The sequence below is a fragment of the Hyperolius riggenbachi genome, chromosome 6, assembly GCF_040937935.1.
Source record: "Hyperolius riggenbachi isolate aHypRig1 chromosome 6, aHypRig1.pri, whole genome shotgun sequence".
Classification (NCBI taxonomy): Eukaryota; Metazoa; Chordata; class Amphibia; order Anura; family Hyperoliidae; genus Hyperolius; species Hyperolius riggenbachi.
Genome location: NC_090651.1, coordinates 359,506,615 through 359,519,221, shown reverse-complemented (window position 1 = coordinate 359,519,221; position 12,607 = coordinate 359,506,615). Strand labels below are relative to the sequence as shown.

The 12,607-nt window shown below is 45.1% G+C and overlaps 1 protein-coding gene across 1 annotated transcript in view; it reads left to right on the top strand.

Moving 5' to 3' along the window:
* LOC137523020 (nicotinamide N-methyltransferase-like) overlaps window positions 1–9,826 on the top strand; it is a 64,051-nt gene extending 54,225 nt beyond the window's left edge. The window contains exons 3-4 of the mRNA XM_068243198.1: window positions 8,490–8,678; window positions 9,376–9,826. Of these exons, the coding sequence (XP_068099299.1) occupies window positions 8,490–8,678; window positions 9,376–9,406 (220 nt within the window). The 3' untranslated portion in view covers window positions 9,407–9,826. The remainder of the gene's footprint in view (window positions 1–8,489; window positions 8,679–9,375) is intronic.
* Window positions 9,827–12,607: the final 2,781 nt, after the last annotated feature.

The window sequence follows — 12,607 nt, the reverse complement described above, 5'->3', positions numbered from 1 at the left end:
CCTCGTGCGTGATGTGCTGGTGCTGCTTAACCCACTGCTGGACGCTTGAGAGGTCATCCAAGTAATTATCTGGTCCTGTTCTTTTGGATCTGTGAGGGTTGTTGTCCTGGACAACATGGGCAGTATTGAGTGGGTTTTCTTGGGTGCTCCCCTGTGGCCTGTACGTGAACCGTCAGGGGAAACACCTCTTCCCTTGCCCCTCCCTCTTTCACCGGATTTCTTCCTCATTTCACTTATCCTTAAAGTACACGCTGACTGGCAGCAGTACAGTGGCAGTACAGAAATGCTATACAGTGGTGGGTGAGCGGTGTACCACTATTGTCAGCAGTGACACAGAGCACAATGCTATACAGTGGCGGGTGAGCGGTGTACTACTGTTCCCAGCAGACACAGAGTGGAAGTAAACACAATGCTATATAGTGTGGCTGAGCCGTGTACACAGAGTGGCATTAAACACAATGCTATATAGTCTGCTATATAGTCACCCCGAACAGGGTGATGTTCTGCAGAACCCGAACAGTGGCAAACACTGTTCGCCCAACACTACTGGGAGGGAACGCAGATTTTAGTACCTAAACACACGATACAACATGTTTTCCGGGGTCGGACTCTGAGGCACATACAGATGGTCCCGATCATCATCCTCATCATACAACTCTTCTCCTGAGTCTGACCCACCCACCACCTCTGCCACCCCAACATCCCCAGACACAGACCCCTCATCGTCCTCAACATTAACTTGGGATGCTGGCCTGAGCCAGACCTCCTCCTCCACATCAGGCCCCATCATCTCCTCAATGGCAGCCCTCATTAATCGCTCTGGCGACGGACTGATGGACACAACGTTCTCCTCCGGGGAGGGCTGCTGCTGACCACTGGCTGCTGGGGTGGATGTTATAGCTTGCGTGGGGCGTTGGCTGTTGCTGTTGTTGGGAGTGCTGCTCACAGCGGAGGTCTCTGGGGAACTCATGTTGAGCTCATATAGTGGTTGACGGTGAGTGGAGTATTACTGATCCCAGCAATATACACACTGACTGGCAGAGTACGCAATGCTATATAGTGTGGCTGAGCGGTGTACACAGAGTGGCAGTAAACACAATGCTATATAGTCTGGCTGAGCGAGCGGTGTACTACTGTTCCCAGCAGAATCAGAGTGGCAGTAAACAATGGTATATAGTCTGGCTGAGCGGTGTACACAGAGTGTCAGTAAACAATGGTATATAGTCTGGCTGAGCGAGCGGTGTACTACTGTTCCCAGCAGAATCAGAGTGGCAGTAAACAATGGTATATAGTCTGGCTGAGCGGTGTACACAGAGTGTCAGTAAACAATGGTATATAGTCTGGCTGAGCGGTGTACACACAATGCTATATAGTCTGCTATATAGTGTCAGTAAACAATGGTATATAGTCTGGCTGAGCGAGCGGTGTACTACTGTTCCCAGCAGAATCAGAGTGGCAGTAAACAATGGTATATAGTCTGGCTGAGCGGTGTACACAGAGTGTCAGTAAACAATGGTATATAGTCTGGCTGAGCGAGCGGTGTACTACTGTTCCCAGCAGAATCAGAGTGGCAGTAAACAATGGTATATAGTCTGGCTGAGCGGTGTACACAGAGTGTCAGTAAACAATGGTATATAGTCTGGCTGAGCGGTGTACACAGAGTGTCAGTAAACAATGGTATATAGTCTGGCTGAGCGGTGTACACAGAGTGGCAGTAAACACAATGCTATATACTCTGGCTGAGCGAGCGGTGTACTACTGTTCCCAGCAGACACAGAACAGTAAACAGAATGCTATATAGTGTGGCTGAGCGAGCGGTGTACCACTATTCCAAGCAGGCACAGAACAGTGAACAGAATGCTATATAGTGTGGCTGAGCGAGCGGTGTACCACTATTCCCAGCAGACACAGAGTGGCAGTAAACAGAATGCTATATAGTGTGGCTGAGCGAGGTACACAGAGTGGCAGTAAACAGAATGCTATATAGTGTGGCTGAGCAAGCGGTGTACTACTATTCCCAGCAGACACAGAGTGGCAGTAAACAGAATGCTATATAGTGTGGCTGAGCGAGGTACACAGAGTGGCAGTAAACAGAATGCTATATAGTGTGGCTGAGCAAGCGGTGTACTACTGTTCCCAGCAGTGACACAATGACAGGGGGGACCCTGGCTAGCGTGGCTGGAGCGCGAACTACCCTGCCTGCCTACCCAAAGCTAAACCCACAGACAAATGGCGGAGATATGACGTGGTTCGGGTATTTATTTACCCAAACCACGTGACAGTTCGGCCAATCAGAGCGCGTTCGGGTCCGAACCACGTGACCCGTTCGGCCAATCACAGCGCTAGCCGAACGTTCGGGGAACGTTCGGCCATGCGCTCTTAGTTCGGCCATATGGCCGAACGGTTTGGCCGAGCACCGTCAGGTGTTCGGCCGAACTCGAACATCACCCGAACAGGGTGATGTTCTGCAGAACCCGAACAGTGGCGAACACTGTTCGCCCAACACTAGCCACAACTACTAACTTACCCTCTCTACAATACTCCAGAGCAGGTGTTTTTGTGTATAAACATTCTGATGTTCACAATGTTTTATGTCCCATGTAAGGTGAGCACCCAGACTGTGAGGGTCACCAAGGGTAGGCAAGGGAGCAGTTGCAAACATAATGGGGGCCGTCCCCATATCAAAGTATTGCTGGGGGCCGTCCCCATGATTTGTAGGTACTCAGCTCAGTGTGTGTGTGCGCGTGCGTGAGTGCGTGCGTGAGTGCGTGCGTGCGTGTGTGTGTGTGTGAATAACACCCAGGTTTCCTAATTGAAATTCCCCTGGATTCAATTACCTGGATGCTGATGGAGAATTAATAGAGGCACAGCTAAAGTGTCAACATTGTTTTGTCTCATAAGGTGAAAACAACCTCTAGATATGAAGTGAGTAAACAGTTTAGCATATGATCAAATAATAACACATACAGCTGAGTAAGTTGTGACCAGATCCTGAACACATGATGCGCTTGTGATAATCAGAGTTGAGTCTTACGAATATAAAAAAAATCTCCAGGTCCTTCTCATTTACAGAGTGGAAAGTTGTCAAGTATCCTGTGCCTGACCTACAAGATGGACCGCAGCTCCTGTAAGCTCTACCATAAACATGATCATGATTCCAGAACATGTGTGGAAACTTATTAATCTGGAAACCCTGATAAGCCATTCATGGAAGATGCATTGAGATCTCCCATGAAGAAACTACACAATGCATTTAACATGGGTAGGTAGCAGCGATGCTCAAAACCGAATTCGGGTGAAACCCGGATAGTAGCTATCCGGATTTCACCCAGTAAACCTGTGTGGGGTGGGTGGGGGTCATTCTTACCTGTCTGACGGTCTTCTTCGTCCGTCCCTCCCACGATGCGTTTAAATCCAGCGTCATGTGACTATACACTTCCTCCTTCAACCCGAAAGGAAGAAGTGTTTGTACTCACATGACGCCGGATTGGAACGCATCATGGGAGGTGCCGAGGGATGGATGAAGAAGACGTCAGACAGGTAAGATTTACCCCCCCCTCCCCCGCCCACCCCGCACATGTTTACTGGGTGAAATCTGGATAGCAACTATCCGGGTTTCACCAAAATTCAGTTTTGAGCATCCCTGGAAGGTAGACTAATGATATGAGTGTGTTACAAATAGGCTGGTATAAGAAAATGTTAATCCTTACCTTAATACCATTATCAAATTTTATCAGTGGGGCACAGTTGTGTTCCCAATGTATTCTTGTTCCGTGTGCATGTGTGTTTTTTTGTGTGTTTGTGTGTGTGTGTGTGGTGTGTGTGTGTGTGTGTGTGTGTGTGTGTGTGTGTGTGTGTGTGTGTGTGTGTGTGTGTGTGTGTGTGTGTGTGTGTGTGTGTGTGTGTTTGTGTGTGTGTGTGTGTGTGTGTTTGTGTGTGTGTGTGTGTTTGTGTGTGTGTGTGTGTGTGTGCGTGCGTGCGTGCGTGCGTGCGTGCGTGTGTGTGTGTGTGTGTGTGTGTGTGTGTGTGTGTGTGTTTTTGTGTGTGTTGGTGTGGTTGTGTTTGTGTAAAAACATCATCAGGGTTGGTGTCACCTGGTGTAGTAACTCATGGTGACACCAACCACGTGTTTAACAACAGCCCATGCGACCCCTAACACTGTGGGGACCCCAGTGGCCTTCACCTCCTCCCTATGTTTCAGAGTATGTGCAGGGTGCAATGTATTTGACCCTGCTCCAATACTGCATGAATCCTCCTCCTCCTGGCAGCCACACGCTCTGTGCTGCCATCCTCCATAACATGATTCAGATGGGAGCCAGGCATGCAGCAGGAGGACAGAAACTGTCCACATGGTTTGGGGGAAGAAGGGGAAAATATTCTGGCTGCACTGATTACCAGGGCGGGGGCAGATTCTTGCTGTTCTACTTACCTGGGGGGATAGAAACTGACCACACTGATGACCTGAGGAGGTGGGATGGGGACAAATCATAGCCACGCTAATTACAAAGGAGCAGTAGTGAAGCTGAATATGGGGACCAAGAGAGTTAATGGCTACATGTGGGGGTCGTGAAGGAGTTATTGACTGCAATGGGAGGCAAGGAAAGGGGTTAATAACTGCAATACTTTATGCAGTGCAGCCATTAACCCTTCCCTTTCTCCAAATGCAACTATTAAAGCATACCTAAACATAGAAATTCCTCTCTGCTCTAAAAGATAAGCATCCTCATAATAACCTTTAAAGAGAACCATTTCTTTGTTACATTTTTTAGAAAATTTACAAAAATCCTGCAATGTTTACTTCCTGGAATTCCAGTGAGCACAGAAAGAGTTAACCTCCAATGCTTACATATTACAGAACAATGGCATGTTATTGCAGAATATTGGCACACCTTGGCAGTTGGCACAGTTCAGGCACAGCTGAAAGCTCTGATTTCTACCTCCTGATTACTAGCTGATAATGCCTAATTAGACAAGCTAATCTCTCTAAAGACACACAGAGTGAATTTCTCTGCAACTATATTTGTTTTCCTTGCCTGCTGTCAGGGCCGGATTTGTACTTTCCAGTGGCCTAGGCCTGCTGTCACCAAGCACCCCCCCCCCCCACCACCACCACCACAACCACCACCACCACAACCACCACCACAACCACCAAAAAACATTCTGTCCAACACTCTGACTAGTGATCTCTGGTTGGTTTGAATGGGCTCATTTCAGTTGTGCTGCTCTGACCCCCATTCAACAAATAATTCCTGTAATTTGCGCTCCTGCCCGAATGTGCACAGCGGGCGATAGTGTTCTGGGCATGCATACCTGAGAAATGACGCTGATGTATGATCGATACTTGTCAAGAATGCATAACACTGTACTGGCCTCAGTTGCTGTGCACATCTGGACAGGAGCGAGACATTACAGGGAGCGCGAGTGGCCAGAGCATGCGCTGATTCCTTGTCCTCTGTGCGACTGGCAGCAGTCAGAGCCACAAACAGGTGACAGGGAGTGCGAGTGGCCAGAGCATGCACTGCTTCTTTGTCCTCTGTGAGACTGGCTGCAGTCAGAGCCACAAACAGGTGGCAGGGCAGTGCCATGGAGAGAAGCCCATCCAAAGCAGAGAACAGGTAAGTAGCAAACATCCTATCAGGACCCACTTTGGATGTTCTGTTGTAATTACAGTGGACCTGAACTCAGAACTTTCTCTCTGCTCTACAAGATACGCAACAACATATTATTTAAAGAAAAACATTTCTTTGTTACAGCTGATATAAATCCTGTAATAAATTTGCAGTGTGTCTACTTCCTGCTTTCATGGAAGCAGACATATTGTTAACATTCTGTGCTTTTCAAATGAGCTTAGATGTTGTGGCAGTCAGGTGACACAGTGTAGAGATCAAATTACAACTTGTGATTAGACACAGAGGAGGGGGAATTAGACAGGCTCTTGAAATACACACAGGGTACATTTCTCTGTTTTCCTTCTGTCCTGTGCAAGAGTTCAGCTCCACTTTAAAGCATCTGAATGACATTTATTTATATTTGCTGAACAATCTATGCATCTCTTTTGAATGCTGAATGTACATATGGCGGTGTGCTCTAACATATTGACAGTATACAGGAACAAAGTCTGAAGAAGGCTTATTAGCAGAAAGCTTACTCTTTTTCTTTTAAGCCAATAAATTGTATCATCCTGATTCAAAACGTTCTGCTTTCGCTGATGGCTCAGATGGTACAATGCTCTAATGCTACAGGAAAGCAGAAGGATGCCAAACCATACACACTAGCATAGAGGTAGTAACAGCTCAGGTGACAGTGACAGTGTAGCAATGATTTAATGATACAAGCACTTTTTACATTGATGTTTGTGAGTATTACTCTTCAATTTTATATAATAAACCGTGGATTTTACACTATTGGAAGCCTTTTTAGTTTATAGATATATGCCTGTTATGCCTGGTATCCTGTCATCAGACTGTGGAAGTGGATTATAACTCAGAGCATTGAGGCCAACACTGCACACCCAAAACGTGGACAGCTGTCTGTGAGTGTGGGCAGCGGTAGGAAAGGGTGAGCAGGAGATCTATAGGTGCTATTTATCTGATGTGTGGAGTTATTGTGTAAGCTTGATTGCACTATGATATTGTCTCATTGCTTTGTTTGAGATTGGATTTACCATTGATCGGTGGAAAAAGAAGTTGGTTTAACCCCTTAAGCGCAGTTGCTGTCTGTGGGGCTGGGCAGCCTTACAGCAAGGTGAGCGTGCCACTTGTTGGCCATTAGTCACGAATATAGAGGTGACCGCCTAATAGAAGTTACACAGTCGGACCCCATAGGGTGAAGGTCCCTATACGTTCCAATTCAAACGGATCGCACTATGATGTTTCGTTTTTGTCCCTTTTTTTTACATATGAACTGTGCCAATAACGGGAAGAATCACCTGGAGCATTAGAAATTGGATGGTGGACAGTGAAGGATGCACTAAAGAGAACTGTTTGTATTTTGGACAGTGGGAAGGGGTAGCGCACTCCAGAAACATTGCTTTAATGAAAGGAAAGCAAACAGCATATTTGTATTCCTCCAGTTCTCATAGATGGTAGGAGCTGATGGACAGAAAATGAGGCGGGAAAGAGTTAACTGAGACCACTGCTGGCTAGGAAGATAAAAACAAAATAAAAACAGTCATAAATTAGGGTTGGATAATTAACTGCTTCTGGGGTCAGTGTCACAGCTGTAAAAGAGAAAGTGAAAAAAAATAGCAGACCTCACTGATGTTTGTGAATTCCTGCATTAAAACTCAGCGGAACTTAGTTCTATTTGCTTTGCAATGTAAATCCCTTTTATTTCTCTCATCCACTTGTATGTCCATCACCAGGAATGGATCATCAGGTGGCAGTTATGATTGATTCTCATTGTTATAACACATCAAGAAGTGTGAGAGAGAGAAGCAGGGATTGGGGAACTCTGAAATTCTGCTATTAGTGCAGAGCAGGGCGCTGGCTGGCTGCACTGCGGGACCAGAAAAGATGATTTACTTTTGACTTATAACCTCTTCTCTCTCCAAGTCATCCCGCCCTTCTGATCTTATCTGATTTTATCGCCCTAGGCCATGGCCTCTGTGGCCTTCCCAGAAATCCGGCCCTGCTTGCTGTGCAGGGGTTTAGGTACAATTAAACTAACTAACTGCTGGATAGACTTTAGGCCCGTACACACTCTTTTTTTTTTTTTTTTTTTTAAATCATGTAGCGAGCCCAGGGCTCGCTACATGATAGCCGCTTCTCAGCGGCATCCCCCCGCCCACTTCGATCAGGAAATCCCGTTCAAAGAACGGGATTTCCTGGAGGGCTACCCCCGTCGCCATGGCGACAGGGCGGGATGATGTCACCGATGTCAGCGACGTCGTGATGTCATTGGGAGTCCCGATCCACCCCTCAGCGCTGCCTGGCACTGATTGGCCAGGCAGCGCACGGGGTCTGGGGGGGAGGGGCAGCATGGCGCGACGGATAGCGGCGATCGAGCGCAGGGCGGCGGTGATCAGTGTGCTGACGCAGCTAGCAAAGTGCTAGCTGCGTGCAGCAAAAACAAATTGAGCAAATCGGCCCAGCATTGCCTGAGAAAACCTCCTGCGCGGCTTACCCCGAACTACGTTCTAGGTTACCGCCAGGGAGGTTGATTTGCAATTTATTTTCTCCTCCTTGTTAGACTGACACAGCAGAAATAAGTAGTGTGCTAGTTTTGCTTACAAAGTATTTAACATAAAATATCCCAATTATAGTTACACATAATTGTGATTCCCGAAATTCAATTGCTTTTGCATAATCCATTTGTAAATTTTGCATGTTATGTGAAATTACAAACTTGGCAGTCATAAATGTTTTTTTTTTTTTTTCACATAAGTTGGAACATATAGGAAATTCAAACTCAACATTAGAAAGAAGTATCATGTTTGTAGTTTGCATTTGCATTAAAGTTTTCTTTATTATGCTGTGTACCCCCTGCAGGTCACATGACATCAGTGGTGGCCCACAAATTCACCAACTTTATACTGCCTGTGAATTCTTCCAAGAGATCATCCTGATGAGGCCCACTGAGGAGTGTATTATGGAGATAATGAAATGGTTGGACGATCGTACCGGAGCTTTCTGCTGGGGACACGTGGCATTACATGTTACTGACTTAGAAGGAAGAAGGTGAATTCTCATCGTGTCATGGGTTGACCTTTGAATTTAACCTCCTTGGCGGTGATCCCGAGCTGAGCTCGGGGTATGCCGCCGCGGAGGATTTCTCAGGCCCTGGTGGGCCGATGTGGATAATTTTTTTTTCTTACCTTATTGCCGCCGCTCGCCTTCAATGTGCTGCTACCCGCCGTGATACAGGGCCTCTCCTGCATACCCCTTGTGCAGCCTGGCCAATCGCCACCAGGCTGCGCTATGGGGTGGATCGGGACTCCCTGTAATGTCACGACGTCAATGACGTCACTCCGTTTGTCACCATGGCGACGGGGGAAGCCCTAAGGGAAATCCCGTTCAGAACGAGATTTCCGGATGGGCTTGATTGCCGTCGGCGATCGGAGGGGTGGGAGTAACGCCGCAGGGAGGGGATAATCATGTAGCTAGCGATAGGCTAGCTACATGATTAAAAAAAATTAGGCTAAAAAAACCTCCCGCGGCCGTGCGGCCGCAAATCAATTGACCGCCAGGGAGGTTAATAGAGACTTCCTAAGTTGTTATTTTTCAAGGTAGAATCCCTGTCATCTGTGTCACTTTTCAATTTTCATTAAAATAATCTATATCTTTTTTTCAGTGACCAATGTGAGGCAAAAGAGATGAAGATGAAGTCAGCCATTTTGCTTGTTGTAAAATTTAACATATCTCGTTCCATCCTCAGGTCGACTGTGTCATCATCCATAAATTGCTAGATACAATCTGCAAAGATCAAGATGACTACATAAGAGAAACTTGAGAAAGATATTAAAGCTTTTAAAGCCTGGAGGACACCTGATCTTATTTGGGGCAATAAATATGTCTTATTACATGGTTGGGGGGGAAAGGTTCCATTATTTTAAATATAATGAAAACTTTGCTAGAGATGCCCTTGTTAGAGAAGGAATGACCATTCTTCAATGTGAAGTTACACCAAGGACATCTGAGAGTCCATTGCTGGATTATAGTGGTGTTCCGTTCATTACGGCTTGCAAACAGAAGTAGGCTGAATGTAAAATATTAACTACTGAACCTAGAAAGTTGATAAAGAAAGTTTACCATGCTTATATTTTTTCACCATTTGTTTATTCCGATGATTGTCTTTGTTTTTGCTTTTACCGAGACTTACAAAAAAATTATAGAAAAAAGATATAAATATATATCACTAATATTATAAATGTGAAAGCTTGGATGTTTGTTACTTGTCACTTTAACACTTTAGGTCTGGTAATTAGAGATGGCTCGAACCTCAGATTTTGGGCTCGCAAACCGCCATAGATTTCAATGGGCAGGTGAATTTTAAAACCTACAAAGACTGTTTCTGGCCACAAAAGTAATGTAAAAGTTGTTTCAAGGGGTCTAACACCAGGAGGAGGGTATGCCAGAGGGGGATACATGCCAAAAATACCTGGGAAAATTACGTATTTGACACAGAGTAGGGTTATAATCCCTAAAGGGCAGAAATCGCATTGCATTCCTAAATTGGTGGCATAAAGTGTTTTAAAACATCTTGCGTGTGTATACATGGATCAAGTAGTGTAAAAAGTGTATTGCTTCACACTGACAGACCAAACTCACTGTTTAACGCACCGCTGCAAACAGCCGCAAAGGCTTGTTTTTTGCAGTGTCACCCACAAAGAGAGCTATGGTATAGTAAGCTCAATCACAAATACAGTGAAAAGGTATGCACTGTTATAATAGAGTGTGCTGTCACACAAATACAGTGGAAAGGTATGAACTGGTATAATACCATGTGCTGTCACACAAATACAGTGGAAAGGTATGCATTGGTATAATACAGTGTGCTGCCAGTGGTGGACTACAAATGACAGCTGGGAACTGTCTGTGGGCTGTATCTATGCAGTGTCACCCACAAAGAGAGCTATGGTATAGTAAGTTCAATCACAAATACAGTGGAATGGTATGCACTGGTATAATACAGTGTGCTGTCAAACAAATACAGTGGAAAGGTATGCACTGGTATAATACCGTCTGCTGTCACACAAATACAGTGGTAAGGTATGCACTGGTATAATACAGTGTGCTGTCACACAAATACAGTGGAAAGGCATGCACTGGTATAATACAGTGTTCTGGGCCTGGCATAGTATAGCAAGGGCCAGCTGCAACAGACAGAGCTGTATCAATGCAGTGTCAGCGTCACAAACACAAAAAAAACACATCAGAAGAATATTAGCTCTCAAAAGAGCTTTTTTGAAATATATGCACTGGTAATACAGTGTGCTGGGCCTGGCACAGTACAACAAAAAGGCCCAGCTGCAACAGGGCTGTATCAATGCATGTCAGTGTCGCACACAAAAAAAAACCACTTCAGAAGAATATTAGCTCTCAAAAGAGCTTTTTTGGGGTACTTTCAGCAACAACTGTCAATGAGGAGTAAGCTGACAAGAGCCTAACTAACGCTTTCCCTATCTCTATAGAAACCTCTCCCTTCCTCACACTATAGCGGCATCAGCAGACTGAGAACATGGCTGATGCTGAAAAGTTTTTATGGGGGGGGGGGAGGCCGTGGGTCCAGGAGGGAGTGCAACCTGATTGGCTGCCATGTGTCTGCTGACTGTGATGTAGAGGGTCAAGGTTTAGCCCATTAACGAGGTATAGAAGGCGGGTCGAATGCGCTACGTGTTCGTTACCCGCCACAGGTGTGGGTAGCTAAGATCCATATGGATCACCCGCTGGACTAACCGCTCGGGCCATCTCTACTGGTAATTTGGTCAGTCAGGGCCAGTCGGCACAAGGGCAGTCCGGCCACATGTTCTCCCCTGTCGTGCTCCCACGGCCGAGAGAGTTCTGCACCTGTGCAGTAGTACTGTGGAGACACAGAACGCTCTGGACGATGGGAACGCAATGCTGCCCTGACTGACTGAATTACCCATAGGACCCATAGTTGAAGATCCAGGTGGCCGAGGTGGATGGCGAGGGACCGATTAGCCTGAAGGGTGCTGATGGAAGTTCCAGGTAAGTATAATTTTATAATTTTTACCATCTCTGGTTTACTTTAATCTTTTGTATTACTGGCTAGCATCCAGTCTTCCATCCCATATCTGCTAGAGCTCTGTAGCATCTTCCCAATAGGCTGGTAGAAAGGCCCAACTTCTAAAAAGTGGCCACACATGATACAATTTTTCATATTTCTTTTAAACTCAAGAATTACAATAATATTTTTTTCTGATTGATTGTAACATTTGAAAAATCTGACCAATGTACCACACACATTTTCCCCAATACTGGAAAAAAAAAATATTAAATACTGAGTCCTGGTCAAAAAATCAAGAAACTGTCAATCCCTCATACACCATGAAATTTTCTAAAAAATTGTATAAACATCTCTGACACTACTGATCCAGTTTTATGCAAAAAAAAAAAAAAAAAAAAAAACAGATTTAATGCTTGAATAAAAAAAGAAATAAGAATAAAAAAAACCTTTTGATTTTTCTGCATGAAAATGTATATTGAATTGCTGTGTTAGCAGTTATTTCCATTGTATCATGCATGGCCACTTTAAGCCTGGGCTATCTCCCAATACAGCAGGCCCAGATGACAATGTTTTCCAGAAAAGCTGACCCTACTTTGCATGATCACATGGCAAATAATGTCTTTTTGTCACTGCAGCACTCTGGCCCATATGCAATTTATTTTTTCTCCTAGGAGATCATTTCTATTCTCCTATATAGAATAACTTTTGAGAACTTTGCAATTGAAAAAGTACCAAAAAGTAGCTGAAAAAGATTGATCAAAACAATTGTAAGTATTTTCTTGCTTACTGGTAACGAAAAAGGCATTTTATTGATAAGTTTAAAAATATCACTAAGGTGAAAACTCAGCAGAAAAAGTTAATTGCATATAGGTCATGGGCCCATATGCAATTGAAGAAGTTAATTGCATATGGGCCATGG